This window comes from Ictalurus punctatus, chromosome 23 (assembly GCF_001660625.3).
Source record: "Ictalurus punctatus breed USDA103 chromosome 23, Coco_2.0, whole genome shotgun sequence".
NCBI classification, from domain to species: Eukaryota; Metazoa; Chordata; class Actinopteri; order Siluriformes; family Ictaluridae; genus Ictalurus; species Ictalurus punctatus.
The window spans coordinates 18,621,867-18,648,368 of record NC_030438.2 but is presented as its reverse complement, the minus strand read 5'-3'; the positions used below and the strand labels follow the sequence as shown (position 1 = coordinate 18,648,368).

Sequence of the window (26,502 nt, the reverse complement as noted above, 5' to 3'; positions counted from 1 at the left end):
TAATCTGTCTGACAGATATGTTTATTCAAATTAAGAGAGAGAGAGAGAGAGAGAGAGAGAGAGAGAGAGAGAGAGAAGGAAAAAAGAAAATAAGAAAGAAAGAAAGAAATTGTGGAAGGGAGGAGGGAGGGAAAGAAAGAAAGAAAGAGAAAGAAAGACTGGGAGGGAAAAAGGAGAGAAAGAAAGAAAGCAAGAGTGTGAGAGGCAGGAAGGAGGGAAAGAAAGAAAGAAAGAAAGTGTGGAAGGGAGCAGGGAGGGAAAGAAAGAAAGCAAGAGAAAGGAAGACTGTGGGAGGGATAAGGAAAGAAAGAAAGAAAGAAAGAAAGAAAGAAAGAAAGAAAGAAAGAAAGTGTGAGAGGCAGGAGGGAGGGAAAGAAAGAAAGAAAGAAAGAAAGAAGGAAGGAAAGAGTGTGAGAGGGAGGAGGGAGGGAAAGAAAGAAAGAAAGAAAGAAAGAAAGAAAGAAAGAAAGAAAGAAAGAAAGAAGGAATGAAAGAGTGTGAGAGGTGAGAGGGAGGAGGGAGGGAAAGAAAGAAAGAAAGAAAGAAAGAAAGAAAGAAAGAAAGAAAGAAAGAAAGAAAGAAAGAAGGAAAGAGGGTGAGAGGGAGGAGGGAGGGAAAGAAAGAAAGTTTGGTGGGAGGAGATGAAGAAAGAAAGAAAGAAAGAAAGTAAAGAAAGACAGAAAGAAAGAAAGAGAGAGAGAATGAATGAAAGAAAGAAAGAAAGAAAGAAAGAAAGAAAGAAAGAAAGAGAAAAAGAGAGAAAGGAAGGAAGGAATGAAGGAAGGAATGAGGTAAGTAAAGAAAGAAAGGAAGGAAGGAATGAGGTAAAGAAAGAAAGAAAGGAAGGAAGGAATGAGGTAAAGAAAGAAAGGAAGGAAGGAATGAGGTAAAGAAAGAAAGGAAGGAAGGAATGAGGTAAAGACAGAAAGGAAGGAAGGAATGAGGTAAGTAAAGAAAGGAAGGAAGGAAGGAATGAGGTAAGTAAAGAAAGAAAGGAAGGAAGGAATGAGGTAAAGAAAGAAAGGAAGGAAGGAAGGAATGAGGTAAAGAAAGAAAGGAAGGAAGGAATGAGGTAAGTAAAGAAAGGAAGGAAGGAATGAGGTAAAGAAAGAAAGAATAAAAGAATGAATGGAAGGAAGAAAGAAGAGCGACAGAGAGAAGGAACGAGTGCATGTGATGTGCTGTGATGAACGTCTCTATAACGGTGTTGTGATTGAGTTTTGGTGATTCACTCTCGGTGTAAATATTTAGATCGTCTCTAATATCCCCTCGCACAGCTCCAGTAAGTAACGACTAAAACCCTCCGTGTCCTGCTCTTACAGGAAATAATCCCCCACAGCGCGGTGTGATGAAGCGCAGTCACTCTCACCGCCTGAATCTTTTCCCATAACGCAGCACTGTCCCGTCTTTTACTCCTCTCAGCACAGCAACTAGCCACGGATTACAGAAGAACACATCATCATACTTTTTATCTGTTTATAGTCGCATTTAACGACGGGGAACATCCGAGAAACAGGTGACTTCCTGTTCTCAATAACGTTACAACAGACTTTGTAGTTTCTCTGTAACGTGACACGTTCGTGGAGAAAGAAAACGTTGAGCACAGTTCTAAAGCTTCATGAATATAAAGTGTCACCTTGACACACTCTTGATTCGTCCTCTTGTGGAGAACTTAATGAAAGCGGTTGCCTCCAGGTTGAAAGACTTTCACATAATTAAACATTCAGTGTTTCTTTAAACGAAACACACACACACACACACTGCTGCTGTAATGGATTCCAGGACACGTCGACAACCTCACGGTTTTGTCCTCTAGTAGACTCATATCTGACCTCAATCTGGCGTTTCGTACCGTAGCCGTAAGATGAGTGACAAACTGTAATATTTAGTCTATTGATCCGTGGGATAAGTAATAAATCACCTCGCTTACACGAGACACGTGTGCTGTCAGGGCGTCCTCGTCCGAGCCCGAGAGTCAACGCTCTGTCTCAGTCCACCACAGTCAGTGCGTGGGCCGGTAGTTTCAGTTCAGTCAGTGGGTGGGCAAGTCAGGCTTCAAGAAAATGTTTAATCCATCTTCATTATGGGAGAGAGGGTGTCAAATTTTTATGACCGCAAACAGAAGAAAGTACAGGAGCGTCGTTCGGTGTCAGTGTGAGCTCAGGGATGTGTGTGAAACGCGAACAGAGTGCACAGGAGTGAAGAAGAGGTCGCAGAATGAAGCGTAGAGATACGGTTATTGTTTCTGTGGAACAAGAACAAGCAGAGACGGCTTTGTAGGTGTAGTGTTATTCCCGTCAGAGCTGGTTCAGAAACGCTGTTTGCATTCGTCACCCTTTACTGCATGATGTTGCACGTTGTGGTACGGTGGTTTAGTGGTTAGCACGTGCGCCTCACACCTCCAGGGTCGGGGGTTCGAATCCCACCGTTTCCCTGTGTGTGCGGAGTTTGCGTGTTCTCCCCGTGCTGCGGGGGTTTCATCCGGGTACTCCGGTTTCCTCCCCCAGTCCAAAGACATGCATGGTAGGCTGGTTGGCGTGTCTAAAGTGTCCGTAGTGTATGAACGGGTGTGTGAGTGTGTGTGTGAGTGTGCCCTGCGATGGACTGGCACCCTGTCCAGGGTGTACCCCGCCTTGTACCCGATGCTCCCTGGGATAGACTCCAGGTTTCCCCGTGACCCTGAAAAGGATAAGTGGTATAGAAGATGGATGGAACCGGAAAAAGGGAGGCTTTAACTTTGACAGAATAGCAAAAAATGCCATGTCAGGTGACCAGGAAGTGCTGTTTGGACTTCCTTTTCTGTAATCACATGGCACGGTGAAGGTCATCATCGGACGGCGCTTAAAATATGATGAATTTGTCAATATTTAGGCAAAACTACTTAAAGGAAACAATTTAAACACTGTCTGAGATAAGTTAACGTTCATTTTTTTGTCATTTAAACAAGTTGATATGTTTTGAGAATGTGGTTAAACGGTCAAATGTCATCGTTGCCGTACGGCAACAACGTGCGATAATGGAACTGTACGTGCGGTCATGAATTGAAAAAGACACTAGGCTTCTCTAATTGTGTTTTCCACAATCTACACCTTCCGACCAATCAGAATCCAGATTTCAACAGCACTGTGCGATATTAGACTTTATAATACAACACTCTAACACTGTATATCTTACTGCACTCCTGACAGACTGTCCAGGTCGAAGGACGCGCCGACCTTCAGCAGAAACAGAGGCGAGGGGTTGAATCAGACATTCAGTCCTTAAATGTAAAAAACGTCATGGCTCGTCCTGCTTTTCTCGAGAAGCTCGGAAGTGAGCCGGAGCTTGAGGACTGGTTCGTGGACTACACGAGCCTCCAGCCGTCAAACCAGCGGGTTAAAAGACGTCCGGCTTTTAAAACCGGAAAGCTGAGGAAGATGTTCGGCTGGGGAGACTTCCACTGCAGCGTCAAGTCTGCCTCCCTGGACCTTCTCGTCAAAGGGAAGATTGTGGACCATGGAAACGGAACCTTCAGTGTCCACTTCCTGTGTAACAGCACCGGTGTCGGGAACGTCAGCATCGGATTAGCGCCGTCCACCAAGATGGTGGAGTTCGGATCGACGCAGAAAGAGGTCAGGGAATCCGTAGAGTCGAAGCTGTTCAACTGCAGGGTGGAGTCGGAGAAGGTGGCGCAGAGCAAGAAGGGCGTGCGGTGCAGCTACGACCCGTCAAAGAGTTGCGAGCATCAGCAGACCCACAGTCACGTCTCGTGGCTGTGCTCCAAGCCGTTCAAGGTCATCTGCGTGTACGTGTCCTTCCGCAGCACGGCCTACAATCTGCTGCAGAAAGTCTGTCCGGATTATAACTACCACAGCGACGTTCCGTACTTCCGTTCCGGATGATCAATAGATAACGGACAACACAGGGTGGGTTCTGCAAACACAAATAGCCGGTTACTTCAAATTAAACTCCGCCCTGAAACACACTGAATACGTTTATATTGAAACGTATGTCCGCGGTGTGTTTAGCGATTCTGGTGCTCGTTTTTGTTGGTTGGTGGTGTGTTGTACAGCATCTGCTCGGGGTCCGATTCGATTCATTTCAAACGTATTAACATGTACACTAACTCGTTGCGCACGTTTCTCTTCACTCATAAAACAACGTCCTCCGAAAAGGACCACATTTTGACTCGCGTCCCAACTTCGTAGCAGATTCTGATAGTTCCAATTTACTCAGTCACGAATATATATATATATATATAGAAAGCTTTCCAGAACGTTCCACAGAGCGTCTGTTTGAGCTCGATTACGAACTCAAGTGACGTTGAATAAATTCCTCAAATCGCTATCTCTTGTTATAATTTGTGAATGAAAACACATTTCCTTTCCCTGCAACCTTAGAAGGTTTTTTTTTTTTTCCACCCAGTGTTTTCCAGTCCAGACTTCCATTCCAGACCACGCCCGCTTCTAGTTTAAGGCCTGTTACATACTCTACACGAGTACACCAACATGACCACAGGACATGCACGAGTTCTTTTGCATACACACGTGAGCCTTAAGCGCGTGTGTAGAATCAGCAGAAAAGTGAGCAGCACCGTTCCCATACTCCCTTGCGTATCTCAAGTACTCCTAGAGGACGAGACGCGACGTCCCTCCGTCCGTCCGGATTCTCTGTCGAACGCACCACCACGACGCTAAGCGCACCGACGAGCTCCGTTTCTCCTGAGAACGTCCCGTCGACGTCGTGATCGCCGTCGTGATCGCCGTCGTGAGCCGTGTCCCGAATTCCCCCAAAATCTCTGACCTTACATTCAAAGGTATTTACTCGGAAAATCTGGAAAAGCAGAACAGATCCAAACGATCGCAGGACACATGGTAATGTGTTACACCCTTAACAGACAAGATCAACGTGTTTTCATATTCAGATGATGGGCAAAAAAAAAAAAAGCGCATTCGTTTAGGGAAAGAATTTCTATCTGCGGATTTCTGTCTTAGAAAAGAAAGACGCGAAGCTTCCTATAAACCCGACGTGTCGCTTGAAAGTATCTTAGACGAATCGCTATAGTCATAAACAGCAGTAAAGTGATAGATATTCAGTAGGGACGTTTTTTAGTAGGGAGGTTTATGTAACCGCGTGTAACTGAAAAGCTTGTCAACATTCGACGTGAATAAAAAGTGGAGTTTAAATGGTTTCCATGTGATATCTTATGAGTGGCCCGTTTCCTTTGAACCACATAATCGTCATACCGTCTAGTCGAGCTAACTTTTTAACTAACGTGCTCATAAACGTCACAAAAACCACATGAAAACATGTGTAGACTTCTATATAATCGGCTGTTATGTTGTTATTAATTCTGAGTACAGTCTGTTCCCGAAGTCTATACAGTCACGTCCTCTCCAACCCTCCGAGGGCTCACTGTAAGTGTCTGACTATATCCATAAGTGGAGTACGCGATCGAAAAATGTAAACGCTAGTCGTGTCTTACGTAGAATAAACAAAGCTGTTTTCTTCGGCGCTCTTTCTATGCGCTTGTGGTTCGCGTTTTTTCCTCAGAATTCATGTATGACAGTGTAGAGAGCAGTTAACAATGAAAATAAGATCTTCAGCTCATTAAAGCCGATTAGAGCAAGCGTGTTGCTTCGTTCTAACGATGGAGAGATTAAATTTAGGACTCTTTTTTTTTTGGTGTCTTTTGAAGTGGACGTTTTTTTTGCACCTCACACTCCAGGACGTCGTTCCGAACGAAGCTGTTCTTGATCACACCGTGTCAGCGAACTAGTCGGAAAAGTCTCTCTAATGCTTTTTCCATCTGTCTCCACTGACGTTGATGAAACGTTAAAAATATTTCAGAAGGCAGAGATCTTTCGGGATGAAGTGAAGGTGATGAAAGCGTACACGGATATGACATTTTTGAACGTGGCGTCTGGTTTAACACCCGAGTCAACACGATGTCAGGTTTTTGAGTCTTTAGAGGAACTCGAGCAAGGGGCACTGTCTCGCTCTCTACACGTATACAGGATGTTTAACTGTTATGTGTTATACTGTATGATGCTGTATGTTCCTTGATGTTTGCATTTCTCCTTATCAGAATTGCAAATGCATTAACTAGATTCCAGACAGTAACGCGCATCAGATTGTCTCATCTGACTTAATTATCAGTGTTCTAAGTGAGGAATCACACGTGCAGTTTGTTCAGCCGTGACGCAGCTGACAATGAATTTCCACGTGACTGCTATTGGGATTTTTTTTTTTTTTAAGCACAGACAAAACAAAAGGAAAAAAATTATATATATTATATACATAAATATAAAATATTAAAATATGAAGATTTATTCGTATTAAAAATATAAAACAAAATGTTATGTATTAACTTTTTTTTTTTTTTTTTTATTAATGATCGTCCTAAAACATGCTGCTAGCTGGACTGTCTATAATAAATTGCTCCTAGCTGTGAATGTGTGTGTGTATATGTTTCTGTGTGTGTGTGTATATGGTGCCCTGTGGTGTCTCATCCAGGTTGTATTCCCATCTCACGCCCAGTGTTCCGGCTGGGATAGGCCCCTGATCCACCACGACCCTGACCAGGATGGAGAGAGCTTACTGAACATGAATGAATGATAATAAAAGTGACTCAAGTGACTCTGGCTATGTACAAACCTTCACTGCTTGCCAAAATACTAGGCAACACTATTTTCTAGCCATGGCATGGAGTCATACTCAATATGATTCACTTTAACTGAATCAACTCTTTTAGAGAAACATGTACAAGGACAGGTTTGATTCTTTTAATTGCAGGACAGCAAACAGAAAAGAAAAAAAAACTGAACTGGAAGATGGTAGTATGAGGATTTGTATGTAGTCAGAATTATTCATTCATGTCAACTTTTATAAATTACTTTTTTTTTGTAAATAAATTTGTTTAACAAAATCGATTGGCTGTTTTTGTCTTCTTCTTAGTTCTGGAAATCCAACGGTAGAGTCAATATGACTCACTTTTTATGAATCGACTCTTTAAACGAATCGAGCAACACGTTGAACTGCCTGTTGACTCAGTTCAGCATTACAACCAGCATTTTTATCATGTAGTACAACATTCTACAAATTCACCTCCGTTTTTATCTTTATCCATGATTGAACGTGTGTGTGTGACGGTATAATCACACTGAAAAAGTACAATTTATGTATTATTTAGAAAAAGGAGGACAACGAGGAGTCGTTCGTAAAGAACCGATTCGTTCATCACGAGTCACCTACCAGCTGGCGGTACTGTACGTGCGTCTGCGTGACGTCATCACGCACAACCATCTGCTGGGCTTTGACAAACAGAGGAAGAGTGGAGAAACAGAGGACATGCTATAAAATAAAATAAAATAAAATAAAATAACTAAAACGCTACAGTTTCAAAGGCACGAGGTAAAAACAACGAACATTTAACTGTTTACAGTCTGTTTCAGTGAGTATTTATTTTGGTTTCTGCCGCACCGGAAACCGTGTTTGTTTATCTTGTTTATATTAATGCGGCAAAACATAGAAGCATGAATAACCTCATTACATTATAAACTATAAATAGATTTTAGAATTATTTTACGTGGATTTCGTTTCATTTCGTTAACAGTCTGAGTGGATAGTGTGAATAGTGATGGAAAGCCAGTGTTTGTGCAGCTGCTGAACTGGTCATATTGCAGGTGAATGAATAAACGGTGAATGGAGGCCTTGATCAGGGATCTGCGCATGCGCAGTATAGTTTGCTTGTTATTATTGCAATAATAGTTATTCAGGCTGAAATATATATATATATATATATATATATATATATATATATATATATATATATATATATATATATATCCATCCTGTGATCATGATGCAGTGAAATCTTCTCAAATAATGAATTAACTCAAACATACTGTACAGGAAGTGGTGGTAGTACTTTAGTACTATTTAATAGTTCTAGTATTTCTATAGTACTTTCGTTGTACTTGTGCGATGACAAGAAAGATATTCTAGTCTATGGAAATTAGAACACGCGTCGGGAACACGCGTCTAGTTCGGTTCGGCACATGTACACAGAGTGTTTTAGCAAAACATTCATAAATGAGGCCAAATGTATGAATGCACTTCATTAAATAGAATTTCAAAATATTATTATAAGACACTACAAGGAATCTCTTCTCTTTCAGCTCATTTGCAGACATGGACAGCGGACAGTAGTATGTATATACAATTACTAACAATCAAGTATTACTGTCATGGAGGAAAATAGCGATTCATTTCAGAATAACGTGTGTGTTTCGACAGTGCTTACGCCCGGGAGTACTTCGATCGCTTTGTCCAGAGTCAGGACTCCTCGGTCGTGAATAAGTTCCAGCAGAGATACTGGAAGACCAAACAGACGCTGATTAAAGTGACGGGGAAGAAAGAGGACGAGCATGTGGTCGCGTCGGACGCAGACCTCGATGCCAAGCTGGAGGTGGGAATCAAGCGATGGCTGAAATTCCACGTTAACCCTTTACTGCACGGTGTTGCCATATGGCAGCAATTCATTTACCGCCAGTTTTTTTTTTTCTTTTTTTCCCTTTTGTGTTCTATTTGACTGTATGATACGTTCCACCATTTCACATTGTTGTGTAGAGGGTTAAGATCAAATCTTTAGCATTCTAGACCATTGTAGACATTACTCATACAGTACAACACTGATTTAACCTCTGCAGGTTTTCCACTCGGTGCAGAGGACATGCATGGAGCTCCTCAAAGTGATAGAACAATACCAGAGGAGAATCTGTGGTACGTAGTTTTGAAAACGTTTTGAAAACCACCAGCGCTGTTGAGTAATTTGATAGTAGCGCAGCTACAAATCGCAAGCTTCTATTACTAATACAGGCTTAAAAGGTTATCGTTTCTATAGTAACAGCTCCTTCACAGAGGCTTGTGTGTAATCGTTGGTGTGAGATGTTTATTTGAACATTTCCTGTATCGAAGGAGTCTCCAGTGTCAGCGTTTTCTAACCGTCAGAGGTAAAGAGAGGCTATAACATCCGCGGATGTTCCGTATCGTTAACTGTAACTATAAACAGATAAAAAGTACAACGTTTCGTTCTTTAATAGGTAAACAATTGTTCGTGTTGTTGAATCGCCGTGGTCGGACGCTTCACGGCAGGCGGTTGAGGGAAAAATAATCAGCTTTGTGGCTTCCCCCGTCTCAGTTCTGTCTCAGGAGGAGAACGAGTTGGGGCGCTTCCTGCGCTCTCAGGGCTCCCAGGACAAAAGCCGAGCGGGGAAGATCATGCAGGCGACAGGGAAAGCCCTCTGCTTCTCCTCTCAGCAGAGGTGTGTGTTAAACGAAGCTACACTCGTGAATAGTTTTAAAGGGATAAATGCTGCGTATATTTAAATATACGTAGGGTAAGTAGCGAGGGCTGGTGTTACAAAAACTCTACAAATCTCATGCAAAATGTTTTGTCCTCGTAGGCATCGAGCAGTTTTTTATTGCTAGCCGTGTTCAGACGAAGTACCCCTTTAAGCTCTGCTCGCTCCGTAGGCTGGCGTTGCGTGTCCCGCTCTGCCGCCTGTACCAGGAAGTGGAGACGTTCCGCTACCGAGCCATCTCGGACACGTGGCTCACCGTGAACAGGATGGAGCAGGCGAGGACCGAGTACCGTGGAGCTCTGCTGTGGATGAAGGACATCTCGCAGGAGTTGGACCCCGACACACACAAGCAGATGGAGAAGTTCCGCAAGGTCAGTCACATGATGAGAGCGAACGAGAGCTGTCCAATCTGGCCTCGGTCTTTCCAATTCACACCGAACAGCTAACGCTCTCCTGTCGCGAGATCTTTTCTTTCAATGCAGCATCAAGGGGCATATTCATATTCATATCGGATATATATCGTCATTAAGTAGCATGACATGATGCTTTGACGTGTCTCAGCGCCGTGATTCCGGCATCTTTTTCCTCAAGGTTCAGGCTCAGGTGCGTCTCACTAAGACCGGCTTTGACAAGCTGAAGAACGACGTTTGTCAGAAGGTGGATTTACTGGGAGCCAGTCGATGTAACCTGCTCTCTTACGTCCTCACGAACTACCAGGTGTGTCGCTCTCTTTCCTCTCTTTCACGCTTGTGTTACACAGCTGCTAACCAGTGCCAGTCAGTTCATCTCTGCTCTGCTTTTCAGACTACGCTGCTGCATTTCTGGGAGAAAACGTCTCACACCATGGCCGCCATTCACGAGAGCTTCAAAGGCTGCCAACCGCACGAGCTCCCGGCGCAGAAGGTCAGAGTCGACGACGTCCCTACTTAATAAAAACAATGACGTATTAGCGCGTAAGAACGCTAATAACGCGCGATCGTCGAGTGTAACTTCAAACCGGAGTACGTGTATGTACGGGGTGTTTACGGTCACGACCAGGAGCGTAGTTAAGATGTAGATACTGGAAAAGTTCCCGTGCAAATTTATTATTAATTACGGAAGCTAACGTGTGCAGAATAAAATAATAATAATAATAAACACAACAAAGTGAAAATCCTGTAGTAAAATCACTACAATAAAGTAACGTAGGAAATCTAAATAACTGAAAACTATAAAAGGAAAACAAATACATGAAGAAAAACGATAAGGTAGACGGATAAAAATATATTTTACAAATAGAAAAGAAAAAAGAGAATGAAAGGAAAATGGAAAGGTTAAAAAAGGGGGGGGGGGGGGGAGAAGTTAAAATACACGTTCCATAATTCATTAATAAAAAAAATTGTTTATTGTTTGGTTGAATGCGATTGAAACAAACAATCATAGATGCTTTTTTTTTTTCTTCTTCTTTTTTTTTTGTCATTCGCAGGAGAATAAAGGATCTGATCCGGGAGCAAAGAAACGGACGAAGAAACAAACCAAGACGAGAACGGAGCAAGAGGGGCCGAGTCCCGCCGTAGAAGACACGTGAGAGACGTTTTCTCCTCCTTTATACGTTTCCCGTTGTCCTCGGTTTAACGTCTGACCTGAGCGTCCGCTGTGTTTACAGGCTGATTTCCCTGGACGATGAGGATCTGAATAAGGACGCGACTCAGTCAGGTAGTCATTACGTTGTCATTACGTTGTCATTCCGTTGTCATTCCAACGTCGTTCTGAACAACAGCAGGAAGCACGGAGGAATAAAACGCTTCAGGACACGGCGTTGAGGGAAGACGATCGACTTCAGGGTGGTGATAGTAACGCCGCTTCATCATCAGCACGTCGTTCATCATTTTCCTCTAACAACACCTCCGTTAAAGCAATTCCTCCCACGGGAATGTGCAAAAATAAATAATAATAATACAACGTTGCGTACTTTTTATCTATTAATAGTTACATTTAATCTTGTGGAAAGTAAACGAGTTCATATTACTTACATAAAACCTGTGGGAATACAGTATGTCCACGCCTAAGTAATTATTGTGGATTGTGTTATTTTACAACCTACAATAAGGGAAAAAATGATTGTACCGTGAACGTTTAGGAGCCGGCGTAGGAGCTCAGGAGAAGGACGCACTGAGCGTGCTCACCGAGATCCTCAGCTCCAGTTCAGTGGAGGACGCCGATTTCTCCCGAGAGTGGAGGGACGTGTTCGGGGAGGACGAGAGCGTGGATGGAGGGACGTCTGCGGTCACAGATGCTCAGCCTGGAAAGGAACAGGAGGAGGAGGAAGAAGAGTCGTTCTTCTTACCATCACAACTCCTCGACCAGAACCTCCACAACCTGCAGTCCGCAGTGTCGGGTACATCAGAACATCTACGTTCACTAACGTCGGTTATGAAAAACAAATAACGTAACGAGAAATAAGCGCACACACGATAACACTGATATTAGAATGAATAATAATAATAATGTATCATTCTCTACACCCCTCACTCTAGGATGGATTATGGGTAATTCACAAAGCTGCCCAGGGCCGAGTGATCAGACCGCGGGAGCCAATCAGATCACATCCAAACCGACAGCAAGAGGTACGTACGCGCTACAAGAGCACCCCATGCACATCTACTCTTATATTTACCTTTATATATGAGTATTGATTACAGTTCAGGTCATGAGTTTACATACGCCTTGCACAATGTGCAAAATGTTAATAATTTTATTTAGTCCCGCCCTGAATACGCTATTTCACATAACAGATGTTTACATTATAGTCCGCAAGACACGATATTTACGAATTTACACAAAAGTTTCCACACGCTCGATTATTAATACCGCGTGTCGTTACCTGGGCGATCAACGACACGATGTGTTTGTCTTGTGAGAGTCGTTCACGAGTCCCTTGTTTTGTCCTGAGCAGTTAAACTCCCCACTGTTCTTCAGAGAAATCCTCCAGGTCCTGCACATTCTTTACTTTTCCGGCATCTTCTGCATATCCGAGCCCCTTCCCATCAGCGTTTATATGATGTTCAGATCCGTCACACCGAGGACGACCGAGGGACTCGTTCACGACTGTTACAAAAGGTGCAAACATCCACTGATGCTCGAGAAGACGACACGATACTTTAAGAGCCGGGGGGGTGTAAACTTTTGAACAGGATAATCGGTTATTTTGCCTTCTGGGAAAGATGTAACTATCTTATGTAGCTTCTGATGGGCAGGACTAAATGAAAAAAAAAAGAAAAGGAAAGATCTTCAAACAAAAATAATAATGTACACTGATCATCCTGTTTAAATGTTTACACCCCCCTGGCTCTCCTTCTTGAGCATCAGTGAACGTTTGAAATAAATAAATAAATAAAATCCTTTGGATTCCACAAATTCTTTATGAATTCTTCTTGTTTAATGCCGGACATTTATCCCCTTCTATAGACACCGATTATAATTCATCAATTGCCCCATGTTGATTTTTACGCACTTGCATGCTGTCTTCACTCGACTCAGCTTGTATTTATTTATTTTTTTTAGACCGACGAATTGATCAGCTAGACCTTAAAAATGATCAAGTGCATTATGGGTATTTACATAGACTGTATAGAATTGCACAAAGTATATACTCACATGTGACTACAAACAAGGGGGAAGCTTCCGAATAGTGCACTGTGTAGTGAATAGGGTACAGGAAGTACATCAGACAACAAGAATTAATCCCAGGTCAAAGGTTTTAATCCAAGGTTAAGATCAAATTAGTATTAGCTCAAAATACTTTAATAAAGATTGTCAGTGCAGGTAAAGGAGTTTGTGTGTGTGTGTGTGTTTACAGACACCAGTGAAAGTGTGAAGGATCGCTTTGCGTGGTTCAACCTGTTCGCCGATCTGGATCCTCTCACCAACCCAGACGCAGTCGGCCGAACAGACAAGGAGCACGAGCTCTTCACTGCATGAGAGCAAAGTCCTTCAAGTAAATTCCATCCACTCTGCGGCCATCTCAGATACACTCTAAGCGTCTAAACGTCATCTATTTAAAATGAGGAGAGACGCATACAGTCGTGTGAAAAAATAAGTACACCGCATGGAAATCGTTGGCTTGTTTTTGTTTTTGTTGACATATATGGACAAGCAACCATTTGATCATTTTTGAAACAGTGCCTATTAAAAAAGTTGATCTACTTGAACAAAACCGCAGGGAAAACCAGGTTTTTCAGCCATTTATTCAACAGAAATATCAATAGACGCGATATTGTTCTGTGGAAAAAGTAAGTACACCCTTGGCGTCAGAAGCTAGTATTGCGTCCTTTAGCAGAAGCCTGCTTCTTGTAGGCGTTTTGTGTAATTGTCCAACAGGCTTGCTGGAAATTTTTTTTACCGCTCTTCCATGCGATGTTCTTTCAGTTACGAGATGTTTGAAGGTTTTCTTGCACGTTCTGCCCGTTTCAAATCCCTCCCAGAACATCTCGATGGGATTCAAACCCCGGCTTTGACTCGGCCGTTCCATAACCTCCTGTTTAGTGTCCGGGGGAAAAATAAAAAACCCAGAAATGTATGAAATGTTCGTATTATGGTCTAAAGAAATTTTTGGGAACTACTAAATTCCCACTCCATCCCAAATTTAGTCAGTGTTTGTTAGCTGGCTGTCAACATTTCATACAGTCACTGTAGCAACCTGAAAGAAATGTGGGACTATTGTGTTTTGGTATATACAGTCATGTGGAAAAAAATAAGTACACCCCATGGAGATTGGGGTTTATAGGAAATGGTAAATGGAAATTTACATACTTGGACAAGCAAACATTTGATCCTCTTTGAAGTAACGCCTATTAATTCATAAGGTCGATATACTTGAACAAAACTGGAAGGTTACGTCAAGGTTGTGGATGCCTGTGAGTCGGGCAAGGGATTTAAAAAGATCTCCAACTGATTTGAAATACATCGTTCCGCTGTAAGGTAAAATCATCTACAAATGGTGCGGATTTCAAGAACGACCGTCTGATGCAAAAAGAAGTCTCCAAGAACCCCAATATTTCATCACAGGATCTGCTAGTAAGTCTTGTGACTGTTGGTGTCAAAGTGCATGCTTCTACAATCAGAAACTGTGCAAATTTGACCTGCACGGGAGGTGAGCCAGGAAAAAGCCTTTACAGGACTACAGCCTTATGGAATAATGTGCTGTGGACAGACGAATGAAAGATAAAGTTGTCTGGCCACAGTAACAGCAGACATGTTTGGGGTTGCCGCATCGCCTCAGGGACTGGACAGCTTGCATTCATTGATTCAACTATGAATCATATCAAAGAGTGCTCGAAGATAATTGTCAGGCCATCTGTCCGAAAGTTGAAGTGGAACCGAAAGTGGACCTTAAAGTCCTAAGCACACGAGCAAATCCACCAAGGAACGGCTCAGAAAGAAGAAATGGAGGGTTTAAAAAAAAAAAAAAAATCACCTTGTTATAACAGCTGTGCGAACTGTTTCATCATTCCTAACGTATTTAGCTTCAACATCTGTGCAGTTAAGTTCGTGTTCTGAAGTACTTTAAGTACTCTAAGGACACCGTCCTCCCTGCTGAGTAATAATCTAATGCTAAACCAAAAATAAATCATATGTTGTCTTACAAAAGTGAATACACTGAATATTGCTAGAGAATTTGGTTACCGGAACCGGAAGTAACGTCTCGTAACACTTTCTATGAAGGCCATGGTTACAGTATAATAACCTTTGGAAACATTCATAACTGTTCGTAATGGCATTCTACATGTTGTTATGTATTAATCTATTTATAATTATTTATTGACATGCATTACCGTTTGTATCAACGTTACGCATTATGAATCAATACATAGTGTTCATAACACACATCTCGCATTATAAGTGCCACAGAACCTTCTAGTGTGATAGTGCATTATGTTTAGTTTTAGACAGATTGCTTTTTCTATTATTATTATTGTTGTTGTTGTTGTTATTATTTCTGTCATACACTGTAAATAAATGTAACTTCATAAAAAGCATGAATTATATATTAAATAAAAGGTTGTTTCAAATAGAAATGTCTGTCGAGTGCACTTGAGAGCAAACCAGCAAGTGACGTGAGATTTAGAGATGAACACAAATGGTCAAAACATGTATCTTATGATATGAAGATATGAGATTTCTGAATTTCCTTCTCGACACTAATTTGACACTGAATCGTCCATCCAACTTTCTCTCGTGTCAGTCCGTGAATTAAAGTAAAAACAGATGCGCGATGTGTAGAATGTATCCCTGATCGTGTATTTTGACATCATGGGGAAAAACAGCTTGTGATATCAGGATAATGGCGTGGGAAAATATGAATGTCCTTTCCGGGCTTTTCCAAAACTGAGAACGAGATAACAGAAAGCCTAGTGAGGGAATGACTGTTTATAGAGGCTGTAACGTAAGCGAGAACAGGAACTATATATACACGATCATCCATAACATTAAAACCACTGATAGGTGAAGTGAATAACATTGATTATCGCATTAGAGTGGCACCTGTCAGGTGGATATATTCGGCTATATTAGTGAACAGTCAGTTCTTGGAGTTGACGTGTTGGAAGCAGGAAAAATGGGCAAGTGTAAGGATCTGAGTGACTTTCACAAGAGCCAAATTGTAATGGCGTGATGGCTAGAGTCTGAGCAGCTTCAAAATGGCAGTTCTTGGTAATAGCAGTGGTGTCTTTGAGCAGGATAATGCTCCCTGCCTGTCACGCTGCAAAAAGAGTTCAGGGTGTTGACTCGAGCTCCGAATTCCCCAGATCTCAATCTGTGGGATGTCCTGGACAAACAATTTTGATCCATGCAGGGCCCACCTCGCAACTTACACGACTTAAGGATCTGCTGCTAACATCTCGGTGCCAGATACCACGGCACACCTTCAGAGGTCTCGTGGAGTCCGTGCCTCGACAGGTCAGAGCTGCTTTGGCGGCACAAGGAGGACCTACACGAGATTCGGCAGGTGGTTTTAATGTTATGGCTGATGAGTTTAACTACATTCGCTGCTAACCACACTTTTCCCAGCACCATATCATAATATGGTGCTGCTTCACAGTATACCTGTGTCAATACTGAAGAAGAATTCCAGCAGCGTCGCTGCTCACCTGGAGAGACGCCATCATTCTGCAGGTGATATCTCAGGCACTGGAAGGTGATTAACTGATTAACACATTTTCAGTCTTTTAAAACCTATACAGGTTAAAGAAAATGTGGGGAAATGAGTTTATATTTATTTACTGCAAAAGCTCTGTTTTTGCTAGATATTCTGTTTGTATAACCTCACTAACCTTATGTTAATATAACATGTATGATTCTTTTTTTAGGACTATAAATGTCACTGCATTTTTTCAGGTTGTGGGAGAGATCAGCGTGGAGGCAGTTCAGGGGTGTAGGTGTATAACACACTGCCCCCGGTGGCTGCGGGTGGAAATGCAGAGTCGTGCAGCACTGCAGTGTGTTTACTCCAATACATTTAGACGATTTCATCTCTATCTCTCTATAAAATTCATTTATTTTGACCCCCCCCCCCCCCCCCCCCAAAAAAAAAAAAGCCATTACACGAAATCATCATATCTGTATTTCTAATAAAATGGATTTTTTTTTCTTCTTGTATAGATGTGGTGGTGTTTTTTGGGCTGTTAGTCAGTAGGTGGAGAATAGGAGTGCAGCACCCCTGGTGACCAGTCCTGTGAAACCATCACAGAAACCCGAGCGGACCGTGTCTCAGTGAATCTGACAAGATCATCAACCCAGAACGACCACGAACTCCAAGAAAGCACACAAGAGTCACCGACACCGGGTTTGATTTCATTTTAAAGGTGCAGTTTGTAATTTCCAGGGCTCTCTGCTGTTTTCGTGGTGAACTGCAATAAATAAAATTAATTTAAAAAAACCTCACTTACACCATTTTGCCTTAAAACTAGTTTTTCCATTTAAATTGCCTTTTAACTATGTTTCCACTGTGGCAGAGCTCATTTCTGGGCCAGAAATACTGAAAAGCAGAATCCTGCTAGATCCATTGTATTACGTTGTATACTGCAAATCAAACTTGTTCTAAAGCCTTCATGAAGACATTTGATCATTATTATGATAAGCTACAAACACTTTGAAAGATTACATACTGCACCTTAAAATCCCAGAAAACTTTTTTTTTGTTTTCCCCTTGAATCAAGTGATGGAGACCAGTGAAGAACGTTTATCTGAGGCGGTACTGAAGCCCTGCGTGGTTCTGCAGGTGTCCGGTAGGGCCGGAGAGGAACACACACCGATTCGATGGAAGACGCCGAGCTAAACTCTTGCTCAAAACTGCACTTTATAAACACACAACATATAGAAGCAGGAAAACAGAAACTCGTGTCGCACGAAGAAATCGGCTCGACGCCACAGTATTATTGTAGAATTAGCGTGCCTTCACATACGCAGCGTTTAGTCTGTATGAATGGAACCCTGGTCCGTTCATCTCGACGCGAGGAGGTAGACGCGGCACTGCGAGGACGTTCCGCTGGCTCTGGCTGGAGAACCGGACCGCTGCGGGGCTACACCTTGTCCGAGGGCACCAGGTTCCCCGTCGTGTCCAGCTGCATGCATTTACACGTGCACGCTGAAACCGGACACTCGCTGTGGTCTCTGCAGGAGAGAGGACACACAGTTCCAAACCCGATTCTAGGGATTTCAGCATCTCCTTAGTTGCTTGATGCAGGCCTGTAATTTGCCCGTTCTGAAACACTGCGATAACGATCCAATCATAGGCTCTTAAGTATTTAAATCCAAACAGCGACCTTTTTTTTCAGCCAGGCAGCATATATAGCGTCTTTACTCAACAAAATGTCAAGTACGTAAGGAATAAAACTCCTGTGTAATGCTGTTATAGGAAACCAATCGACGTCAGGCTGGTGCGATTGATGTAGCGGCGTTACCGTTACCATCCCGAAATTGATTATTTTCCTATAGCAGCATGACAGGAAGCGTTTAATTCCTCTTAAAACACAGCGATTTGGAAAGGATTACCCGTTTTACTTTAATAACGAACAAAGCATTACTCTTTATCGGATTGTGGCTGCGCTCACCTGAACCAGCTAAGCATGTGACCAGCGTGGCCTCCGTGGCGACAGTTGTGGCACCAAGTGAACCAGTTGTTGAACTGAGCGAGCTTCTTATCTCTCGGGAGGTCGACTTTCTCGTCTGACTTTCCCGTACCTGGTGAAAGTCACGAAACTTCATGTACACGGTTTGAATAAATGTGTACGTCACAAACAGGAGAGGGAAAAATACAGGGTTTAGTGTGCGAGTTATTTTTTACCTCCCTGATTCTCGATAATTTAGACTAACACCATTTAAGATTTCATTCACAGCCAGTCACGTTAGCTTTTTTTTTTTTTTTTTTTAGCTCCTGTAGTAGTTTACTGCTGACTGAATACCTATGCAGGAGGACACTGGCGTTCCCATGTTCATGAGGCAGAGGGCGCAGCGTGGCAGCGGTTTCCGGCAGCCCGGACAGCTGGTGACCTTTGACTTGGTAGGCGAGCCGCTGACCCCGTACTGGCTGAACCCGCGGCCTTGGTGGGGCATGGCCGAGCAGCTGAAGGATATGGACTTCCCGCAGAAGTTACAGCTCACGAACACCTGCACGGGAGTAAAAAAAAAAAGGCAGGACGTCTTATAGGACGACGACATATCGACAAACAAAGAGCACTTATTACAGCTTTAAAAAATGAGGAGAGAAAAATGTGAGTTCTTGCCTGAGCGAGAGGCTTAGAGCTGGGGTCGAGTTTGCTCCTGTGGATGTCAAATTCGGCTCGTTTGTGCCAGAACCTCCAGGCGTCCAGCAGGTTCCGGTAGTTCTCGATCCAGCACTGTACACGCGTGTCCTTCACTACTTCAGCGCTCGAGCCCTGACCCCACACACAGTTTCTTTTATTCAAGGAACACTCCAAAATATTTAAACCTAACCTAATCGATGGACGCTCTTTCCAGCTGTGGCTTCTTGAACAGTTTTCATTGATGGCGCAAAAATAAACCATGATAGTCCACCGCATTGAGTCTCAAACGTCAATTACTTGATATTAACTTCCTGTTTCTAGAACCGTTTTATAAAATACGAATCGAAGTTGTGCTGTCGTCGTGAATATTAGCACATCTGCGGTTACCTGCGCGCCTACCGATAAGTCACACCTGTGCTGACGTTCACTACGACAGCACCGTTGCCCGTGTGAGTACTTTTTGTGTGTGTGTGTGTGTGTGAGAGTGAGAGAGAGCTTGTCCTACCCTGAGCATGCAGAAACTGGCGGTCTGCACGTCTCCTGTTCGGTCCACGTAGCTCTCCATCAGATCCACGCCGTCCTTCGTCAGCCCCGTCAGCAGAATGCCCTCCAGATTCCCCGCCTCCTTCATCTCGTTCGTCAGCTTATCGATGTACCGGGACAGCTGAGACCGAACGGACGTAGACAAAAAATTAAAACGCCAATACAGATACATCCGAGTTGTTTTTTTTTTTACCACCCGATAAGCATGTAAAGGTTATATCTTCTAGAAAGGAATTACAGTTGTGAAAATAAGGTGCACTTGCAAAATGTCTGAAATGACACCCGTTTTTCTTACTTTGAATGTGGAAAAAAATATAAATATTCTATTAGAGAAGACTACTGTCTATTTTGCTGTTTTAGTTCATGAACGCACATACTACAGTTCCGTTATCGCACGTTGTTCCCCCACGGCAAAATTACATTTTACTGTTTAACAGAATACTCAGAATATAGAACACTTTAAATGACAAAAACGTTAACTTATCTCAGATAGTGTTTAAATCCTTTCCTTTAAGTAGTTTCGCCTAAATAATGAAAGATGTATCCAATTTTGCCGTGCCATATGAATGCAGAAAAGGAAGTCCGAACAGCACTTCCTGGTCATGTGTCATGGCATTTTTCTTTGTTATGTCGAGGTTAAAAAGACCGCGTTTTCCAGTTACGTAGGAAAATTGTAGTTTTGTAAAATCAAAAAATTGGAGAAAAATGAATTGTTGCCATAGGGCAACACCTTGCAGTAAAGAGTTAAGTATATATGCAAGTGCTTAACTACGTAAGTAGGGAAATAGATAAGCGTGTACGTATGCAAGTAAGTAAGTAAATAAGTCATGTTCATTTCAGTCATTCAACTAATCAACCAAGCAATATATTTAATCCTTCTCCCCCCCCCAAACATGTAAAAACATCCAGAGACAAACTGATGTCTCTGGGTAGAACATATTGAAATGTATAATGAGCAAACAAAGTAAGAAACGAATAAAGGGTCGTTTTTACCTGATTGTCATTGAGGAACATACAGGCGAAGGCCACTCTGTCTCTCACAGCCACACGACTCTCATACTGTCACAAACAGACAAATCCTGATGTAAAACCACATCCATTACGTTACACGCTGTATTCTCAACCATGACACGCTTATCGTTACGCACCAGCACTGCGTCGTACGCCCCTGGTTCGCTGGTGAGGAAGGCGAACATAGCGCACAAGTATGGCTTCTTCAGCTGCAGTCTCAGCGTGCTGCACATCTCCCTCCACAGAGAAGCTTTCTCGTCCGTGTATCCTGACAGAGCCATGGCCACCACGTTCAGGTTCAGGTCAGCTGGATAAAACATCGATACAGTGAACGCTGCAGGCGGTCAGACTGCACACGGGTTGTGTGGAAATATCAGTGTTTAAAACTAGTGCATACACGCCTCGGTGCTTTCAATATAAAGAGCCTTGGCTGTATTTTTTTTTTTGCAGCTTTTAAAGGGGGAAAAAAAAAGATAGATGGGTATCAACAACGGAAATGAAAAACCAGCATCGTGCCGTCTCTCGTCTTGTGTGTCACGATAAATGAGAAATTTGGGCCTTTTTCTTGGGATGGGATTTCATACAAGCCATCTAATGACACACGGGCGTGCAAGCTTAAATAAATAAATAATTCAGCGTTATTCTAAAATAATCGTTGCAAAATTAACTAAAATAAACGCTGTGGTGTGTACTGTATGTGGTACCGTACCTTTCTCTGCCGACGCTCCATTGTGGAGGATCTGGATGGCGCGGCGGATGTCGAGGTTGAAGAGGGCCACGGAGGCGGCTCGCTCCCACTCTCCCTCCTGCTCCAGAGACCTGAGAAACGGCTCGACGTCGACGTCCGGTCCACGGCTGATCCAGCCGCACAGCTGCAGAGCCAGGCTGCGCTCCTCGCTGTGGTACTGCGCCACATCTGTCGGCCTCTCCGAGCCCTTCCAGCAGCGCCGCAACTCTGTAGTGCCTGAACATACACACACACACACGGTACGTACGTCTGAATTGCCAAATCACACCTGTTCCTATTTTTCTGACCAACTGAGCTACTCACCCGAGCAGGATTTGACGATATTCTTGATGCCCGAGTAGATCAGAGACTGTTTATTTGCCTGCTGTCTCTGCTCCATGTCCTCAGTGTACTGCTGCATGAGTGATTCTTATATAGGAAACGTTATATAGAGGACATACAGGACATAAGGGAGAGCTTGAATGTTAAAATTAAAGGCATCGTTTAACAAACAACGTGCGTACGGCTTAGCAAGGGACAAAAGTGAGTGGAGGATTCTGTCGAATGCCGCGCTTGTATGCCGTGTTTGCGATCGCTCGATAAACGAGGTAATGATGAAGTGTCTATGATGCATCTTAAAGCGTGTAAAAACATTGAAGGAATCTAAAAATATGATCACGGTTGGCAACGATTAAATTAAATGGGGCACGTGTTATCTCTTTTGCACCCGAGCTAGCTCTAAAAGGAGCTGTTTGTCAATTTTAGGGCCCTCTGCTGTCAATGAGGAGAACTGCAACTGCGAGGAAAACATTGACAAGACATCTGATTACCCCTAAAACATCCTCACCCGTTCCCCTCCTTTTTGTTAACAGCTTTGTGAGCTGTCTTGTAGGGAAAAGGGGCGATGCAGAGCATCTGTTTGCACATTTCTGGGCCAGAAAAACAATCTAAAGTTTGAAAGGGAGGGAAATAAATAAATAAATAAATAACATGGCAAAAATGACAATTTCTATTTTTTCTTTCAAATGATTATCACGGTTGAATCACTTTTCAATATCACAAACTGCATCTTTAACTTTTAAAGTGCAGTATATATGATAAACAGCATCCAATTTTCCCATGTACACTACCATAGAACCGGTCTTGATATTAAATAACGTGAAGGATATAATGCAAAGTGTACCAGAGGGACCTGATCTGTGGGTCGTTCCCACCAGCCAGCAGGTGGTTCCTCCATACTTGGACGGTGTCATGGCCGTAGCGCGACTGAGCACGCTCCCTCATTTTAGTGGCGATGTCTTTCTCGTCGGTGCCGTCGTCTCGGACATCTTCGGCGCACTCGTACAGGTGGCGTCCGCACGCCCAGACGAGGTCCGTGGTGGAGCTCCAAGCGAGCGAGATGCGCTCGAACACGGTAAAGTCGCTCATGGCGCGATTGGGTGCTACCACCACCATGCGGTTTTGGGCGGACGGGTGCCAGGCGAAGCTGCTGATGACGCCGTCGGTGCCACTTCCCGGTTGCACGCCGCGTTCGATCACCGTGGGCTCGCTTTCGTCTGAGCCGACGGGACCCGTGGGCGCGTGCTGCATGTCGTAGAGGCGCACGATGTTGGCGTCACGTGTCAGAGTAGCCAGAAGACCGGTGCGTGTCGGACACCATGCCACTTTGGTGAGCGGTTTGGCTTGCTCGGGGAGCGTAAACGCCGGCTTCTCGAAGCGCCGCAGGTCCCAGATGGCCACCTGGCCCTCGAAGAAGGACGCCACGCGGTCAGGGAAGTGCGGATCCACCGCGACGCCTTGTACGGCTTTGGTGTTGACGAAGGTCTTCTGGCTGGTGTTGCGCAAGTCAAAAATGACCAAGTTGCGGTGCATTCCGGCGAGCAAAAGCTTCGGGTGGTCACGAGGCAGCCAACAAAGAGACAAACACGCGTCGTTTTGTCCAAGCTCGTACAGCGGTTTCGTCACCACCATGCCGGAATCGGCATCTACAGAAAGACGAAGCTTCTCAGCCGGTATTGCTTCGGGAGAATATTTACTACTGATGTCCCAAATCAGAACGGAGAAATCTGCTCGATGCTTATCCAGTCCCGCAGCGAGCCAGCTGCTGTCCACCGGGTTCCACGCCAACGTATTACACTGCCGGGCATGTTTAGGCACAAACTCCTTCCCCATCAGATCCTTGCATTTGGAGTTGTGGCTCTGTCCGAGGCTAGTGAGCACAACTCGACCGTTAGCCTGGCCAACGGCGAGCAAACACTCCGGCTCGGGTTTCGGATACCAGGCTACGCATTTCATATACGGCGTGTCCGAGTTAATGGCCAGCAGCGTCGCCGCTGTCTCCTCGGATAACGGCAGGGCACCAGCTTTGGCCTCTGACGTACCGACCGTACCGATTCGGTACAGACTCAGCTCGGAGTCACAGATAACAAAGCGGTCAGCGTGATGCGGGGACCACAGGATGTCCGGCTTGGAAGCGCTCATCATGACAGGAACGCTCGTCGGCCGATGCTCTGTACGGTACGCGAGGAGTACGTTTAGTGCGTTCTCATTTCTCCTTCAGCTCACATGCCGACTTCCCATGGTTAGAAGAAAAGGGCACTCACTAGTGCACTACATAGTGAAAACGATGTGGTTTGGGACACGGAATCACAACCTGGAATTAGACAAGAAATTCAACACAAATGAATCTAAACATAAATAAACATGACACATTCACTTAATTGAATTTAAACATATACGTTGTTTATTTTCAAGCTGTTTGGATTACTAAATAAACACGGGTTTGTTTCCAATATGCATCAAAACACATATAACGCTCTAGTTTATCAATTAATAGTTAAGCTGCTTATGTTGTTATTGCCAAAGTGCTAGTGATTACACTTCCCAGATCTCGCGATTTTATAGATATCGCGAGATTCGTTGTAAATCTTTTCGTTCCCAACGTTAAAGAATGAGAAAATAAATGTTTATACGAGTCTATAAAATGTTTTAGGGCAATTGCCTGCCCGTCATGTCTCTATAATCTCCCAGAAATCGCCAAACATGTGTTAGCATTAGCAGAAGAATGAGGCTAAGTGTGCTAACCGGCTAGTTACGCTAGCTCTCAGTGACACTACTCCAAGTTTAATGTCGTTAGAAACTTCAAAGAATTCAGTCCGAGTTCGGCTTCAAAACCGCGGTAGCTGAGAATAAACCGCGACTTTACGACGACGAAACGTTTTTTTTATTATTATTTGTTTGTTTGTTTGTTTGTTTTAAAGTTTAAACTTAAAACACTTCAGACCCCAAGACACGGCGCCGCTCAGAAGTTTTTGTCATGTTTACGAAGCGCGTGCTCGGGCCGTGACGTAACGCCACGCGCCGCCATTACGCTTCAAAATAAAAGTCAGCGCGAGACACTATTTCTAAATTTTAACAGGTTTCTTTTCTTAAAAATAAATAAATAAATAAATAAATAAATAAATAAATACAAATCTGTGTACGTTTTATGGATTTCTCATTCGTGTCACTGAAGTTACATGCATACATTTATTATTATTATTATTATTATTATTATTATTATTATTATTATTAGACATTTTTCAAGTTTTTAGCTAGATAAGTGTAGCTATTAAGTAAGTAAGGAAACACTGCGCGTGTTGTGCGGTTTTAGGACAATAATCAACGACAACAACTCCATTAAATGGACTCTTTTCCTATAACAGAACGTCCTGAAGTGTTTTATTCCTCTTACATCACTGTAACTTGCAAACGGTTGACATTTTTTAATTTAGTAAAGATGTACATTTTATCCGTTTATAGTTACGTTTAATGTTTTGGAACGTCCAAGTCAGTTTTGCACAAAATTCCAGAGTCTCTTCTGTATATTATTTCAGTTCATTATGTCCGTCTAACACAAACCCGCATGCCGCCGACTTGATTACGCCACACTAAGGATGGTTTTGCGTTTGTTTGTTTGTTTGTTTGTTTCTTCCCATTCTTAACAGTTAAGAATATCTCTTAATTAGTTTCAAATGAAGCTGACGGCTTCATCACTCATTAAACATGGACTATACATATGAGTGAAAAAAATGTCAATGGATCGAAAAAAGACGTAAAAGCAAAGTTAAAAAATGTCTCTGTGTAATCTGTGAGAGAAAGAGGATTTTTATGTCGGCCTGCTTTCTTTCAAACCCCCTCTCCCAGAATGAAACCTCCGCCGATTCTCTCTCTCGCCCACAAGAACCGCCGAATGTTTTTCGTTTTCCGCGCCATTCTGTGTGTAAACTCTACAGAGCGTTGAGAGTGAAAATCCCAAGAGATCCGCAGTTTCTGAAGTACTCAAACCTCCTTCCCGTTATCTTGTTCAGCAACGATTGTTCATTAACCATGACCCTGACCATAACTGACGACATCTTATAACCCAGAAGGAACCAACTTTAATCCAGTTTAACTCTGAATCCTATATAATAACCCTAAATCAATTTAGTTTGATTGTTTGTGACACTTTAATGTCCATAAAGGTTTTTTTTTTTTTTTTTTTTAAAAACACGAATATTCCAAATGTTAGAGCCGTATAAACACTTCCCATGCGCGTAACGTGCACAATAACTCAGAAAGAGATATGATACAGCATTCAGAAAGATGAAAAATGTCGACATGATGATCAAATCCTTTCAGAAAACGAACACAAATTAGCACCACTAGATCCACAGCACACAGAAACTTAACACCACTTTCCCCAACAGCCGTGAATAATAGCGTGATTCATCCACTATCACACAAAAAGTCACGTCAAGCGAAGCCAAGCATGTTCTGCTGATTTCAGAAGGCGTCTCGTGAATGGTCACGCATAGCTAGTGATCTCCTAGCAATCACAGAGTGGGGGGAAAAATAGAAAAAAATTAACACATGGCTTTTTATTTAATACTTCACCCCCCAGTTCTCTGCCCACAATCGCTCAGTGTAGATTTATGGTTTTCTGCTCCTTCGTGAAACTTCGAGGCACGATGTTTTGTTTCTTTCAATTTCTTCCCACGTCCTCCTCCGTGTCTGGCAGCACAATGTTCCTTTGAGGAAGCCCTCGCCCCCAAAGTCGAGGAACACAGATTTTTAC

The 26,502-nt window shown here is 43.2% G+C and overlaps 3 protein-coding genes across 5 annotated transcripts in view; 2 read left to right on the top strand and 1 right to left on the bottom strand.

The window, feature by feature from the left end:
- Nucleotides 1–6,933, top strand: part of LOC108256203 (neurexophilin-1) — a 10,203-nt gene extending 3,270 nt beyond the window's left edge. The window contains exon 2 of the mRNA XM_053674847.1: nt 3,189–6,933. Coding sequence (XP_053530822.1) covers nt 3,189–3,881 — 693 coding nt within the window. The 3' untranslated portion in view covers nt 3,882–6,933. The remainder of the gene's footprint in view (nt 1–3,188) is intronic.
- Nucleotides 6,934–7,245: 312 nt separating this feature from the next.
- ica1 (islet cell autoantigen 1) lies at nt 7,246–15,100 on the top strand. Of its 3 annotated transcripts, XM_017453863.3 has the most exons (13): nt 7,252–7,392; nt 8,160–8,189; nt 8,278–8,449; nt 8,691–8,763; nt 9,182–9,305; nt 9,517–9,715; nt 9,936–10,061; nt 10,149–10,247; nt 10,810–10,907; nt 10,990–11,039; nt 11,464–11,721; nt 11,861–11,950; nt 13,183–15,100. In XM_017453863.3, exons 2-13 carry the CDS (start codon nt 8,173–8,175, stop codon nt 13,302–13,304), a joined length of 1,428 nt encoding a protein of 475 aa, XP_017309352.1. In that variant the 5' UTR covers nt 7,252–7,392; nt 8,160–8,172; the 3' UTR covers nt 13,305–15,100. The 3 variants fall into 3 exon arrangements, with proteins under 3 accessions (XP_017309351.1, XP_017309352.1, XP_017309353.1); XM_017453862.3 differs by having other exon boundaries at nt 7,246–7,392; nt 9,936–10,247; XM_017453864.3 differs by lacking the exons at nt 7,252–7,392; nt 8,160–8,189; nt 9,182–9,305 and having other exon boundaries at nt 8,312–8,449; nt 9,936–10,247.
- Nucleotides 15,101–17,162: 2,062 nt separating this feature from the next.
- Nucleotides 17,163–24,739, bottom strand: mios (missing oocyte, meiosis regulator, homolog (Drosophila)). Its single transcript, XM_017453702.3, has 11 exons — nt 24,492–24,739; nt 22,577–24,060; nt 21,732–21,830; nt 21,390–21,644; nt 20,818–20,987; nt 20,663–20,728; nt 19,632–19,790; nt 19,106–19,258; nt 18,785–18,989; nt 18,434–18,563; nt 17,163–17,993 (listed from the first exon to the last, which is right to left on the bottom strand). The coding sequence occupies exons 2-11, from the start codon at nt 23,889–23,891 to the stop codon at nt 17,903–17,905; spliced, it is 2,643 nt and encodes an 880-aa protein (XP_017309191.1). The 5' UTR covers nt 23,892–24,060; nt 24,492–24,739; the 3' UTR covers nt 17,163–17,902.
- Between the last annotated feature and the right edge of the window lie 1,763 nt (nt 24,740–26,502).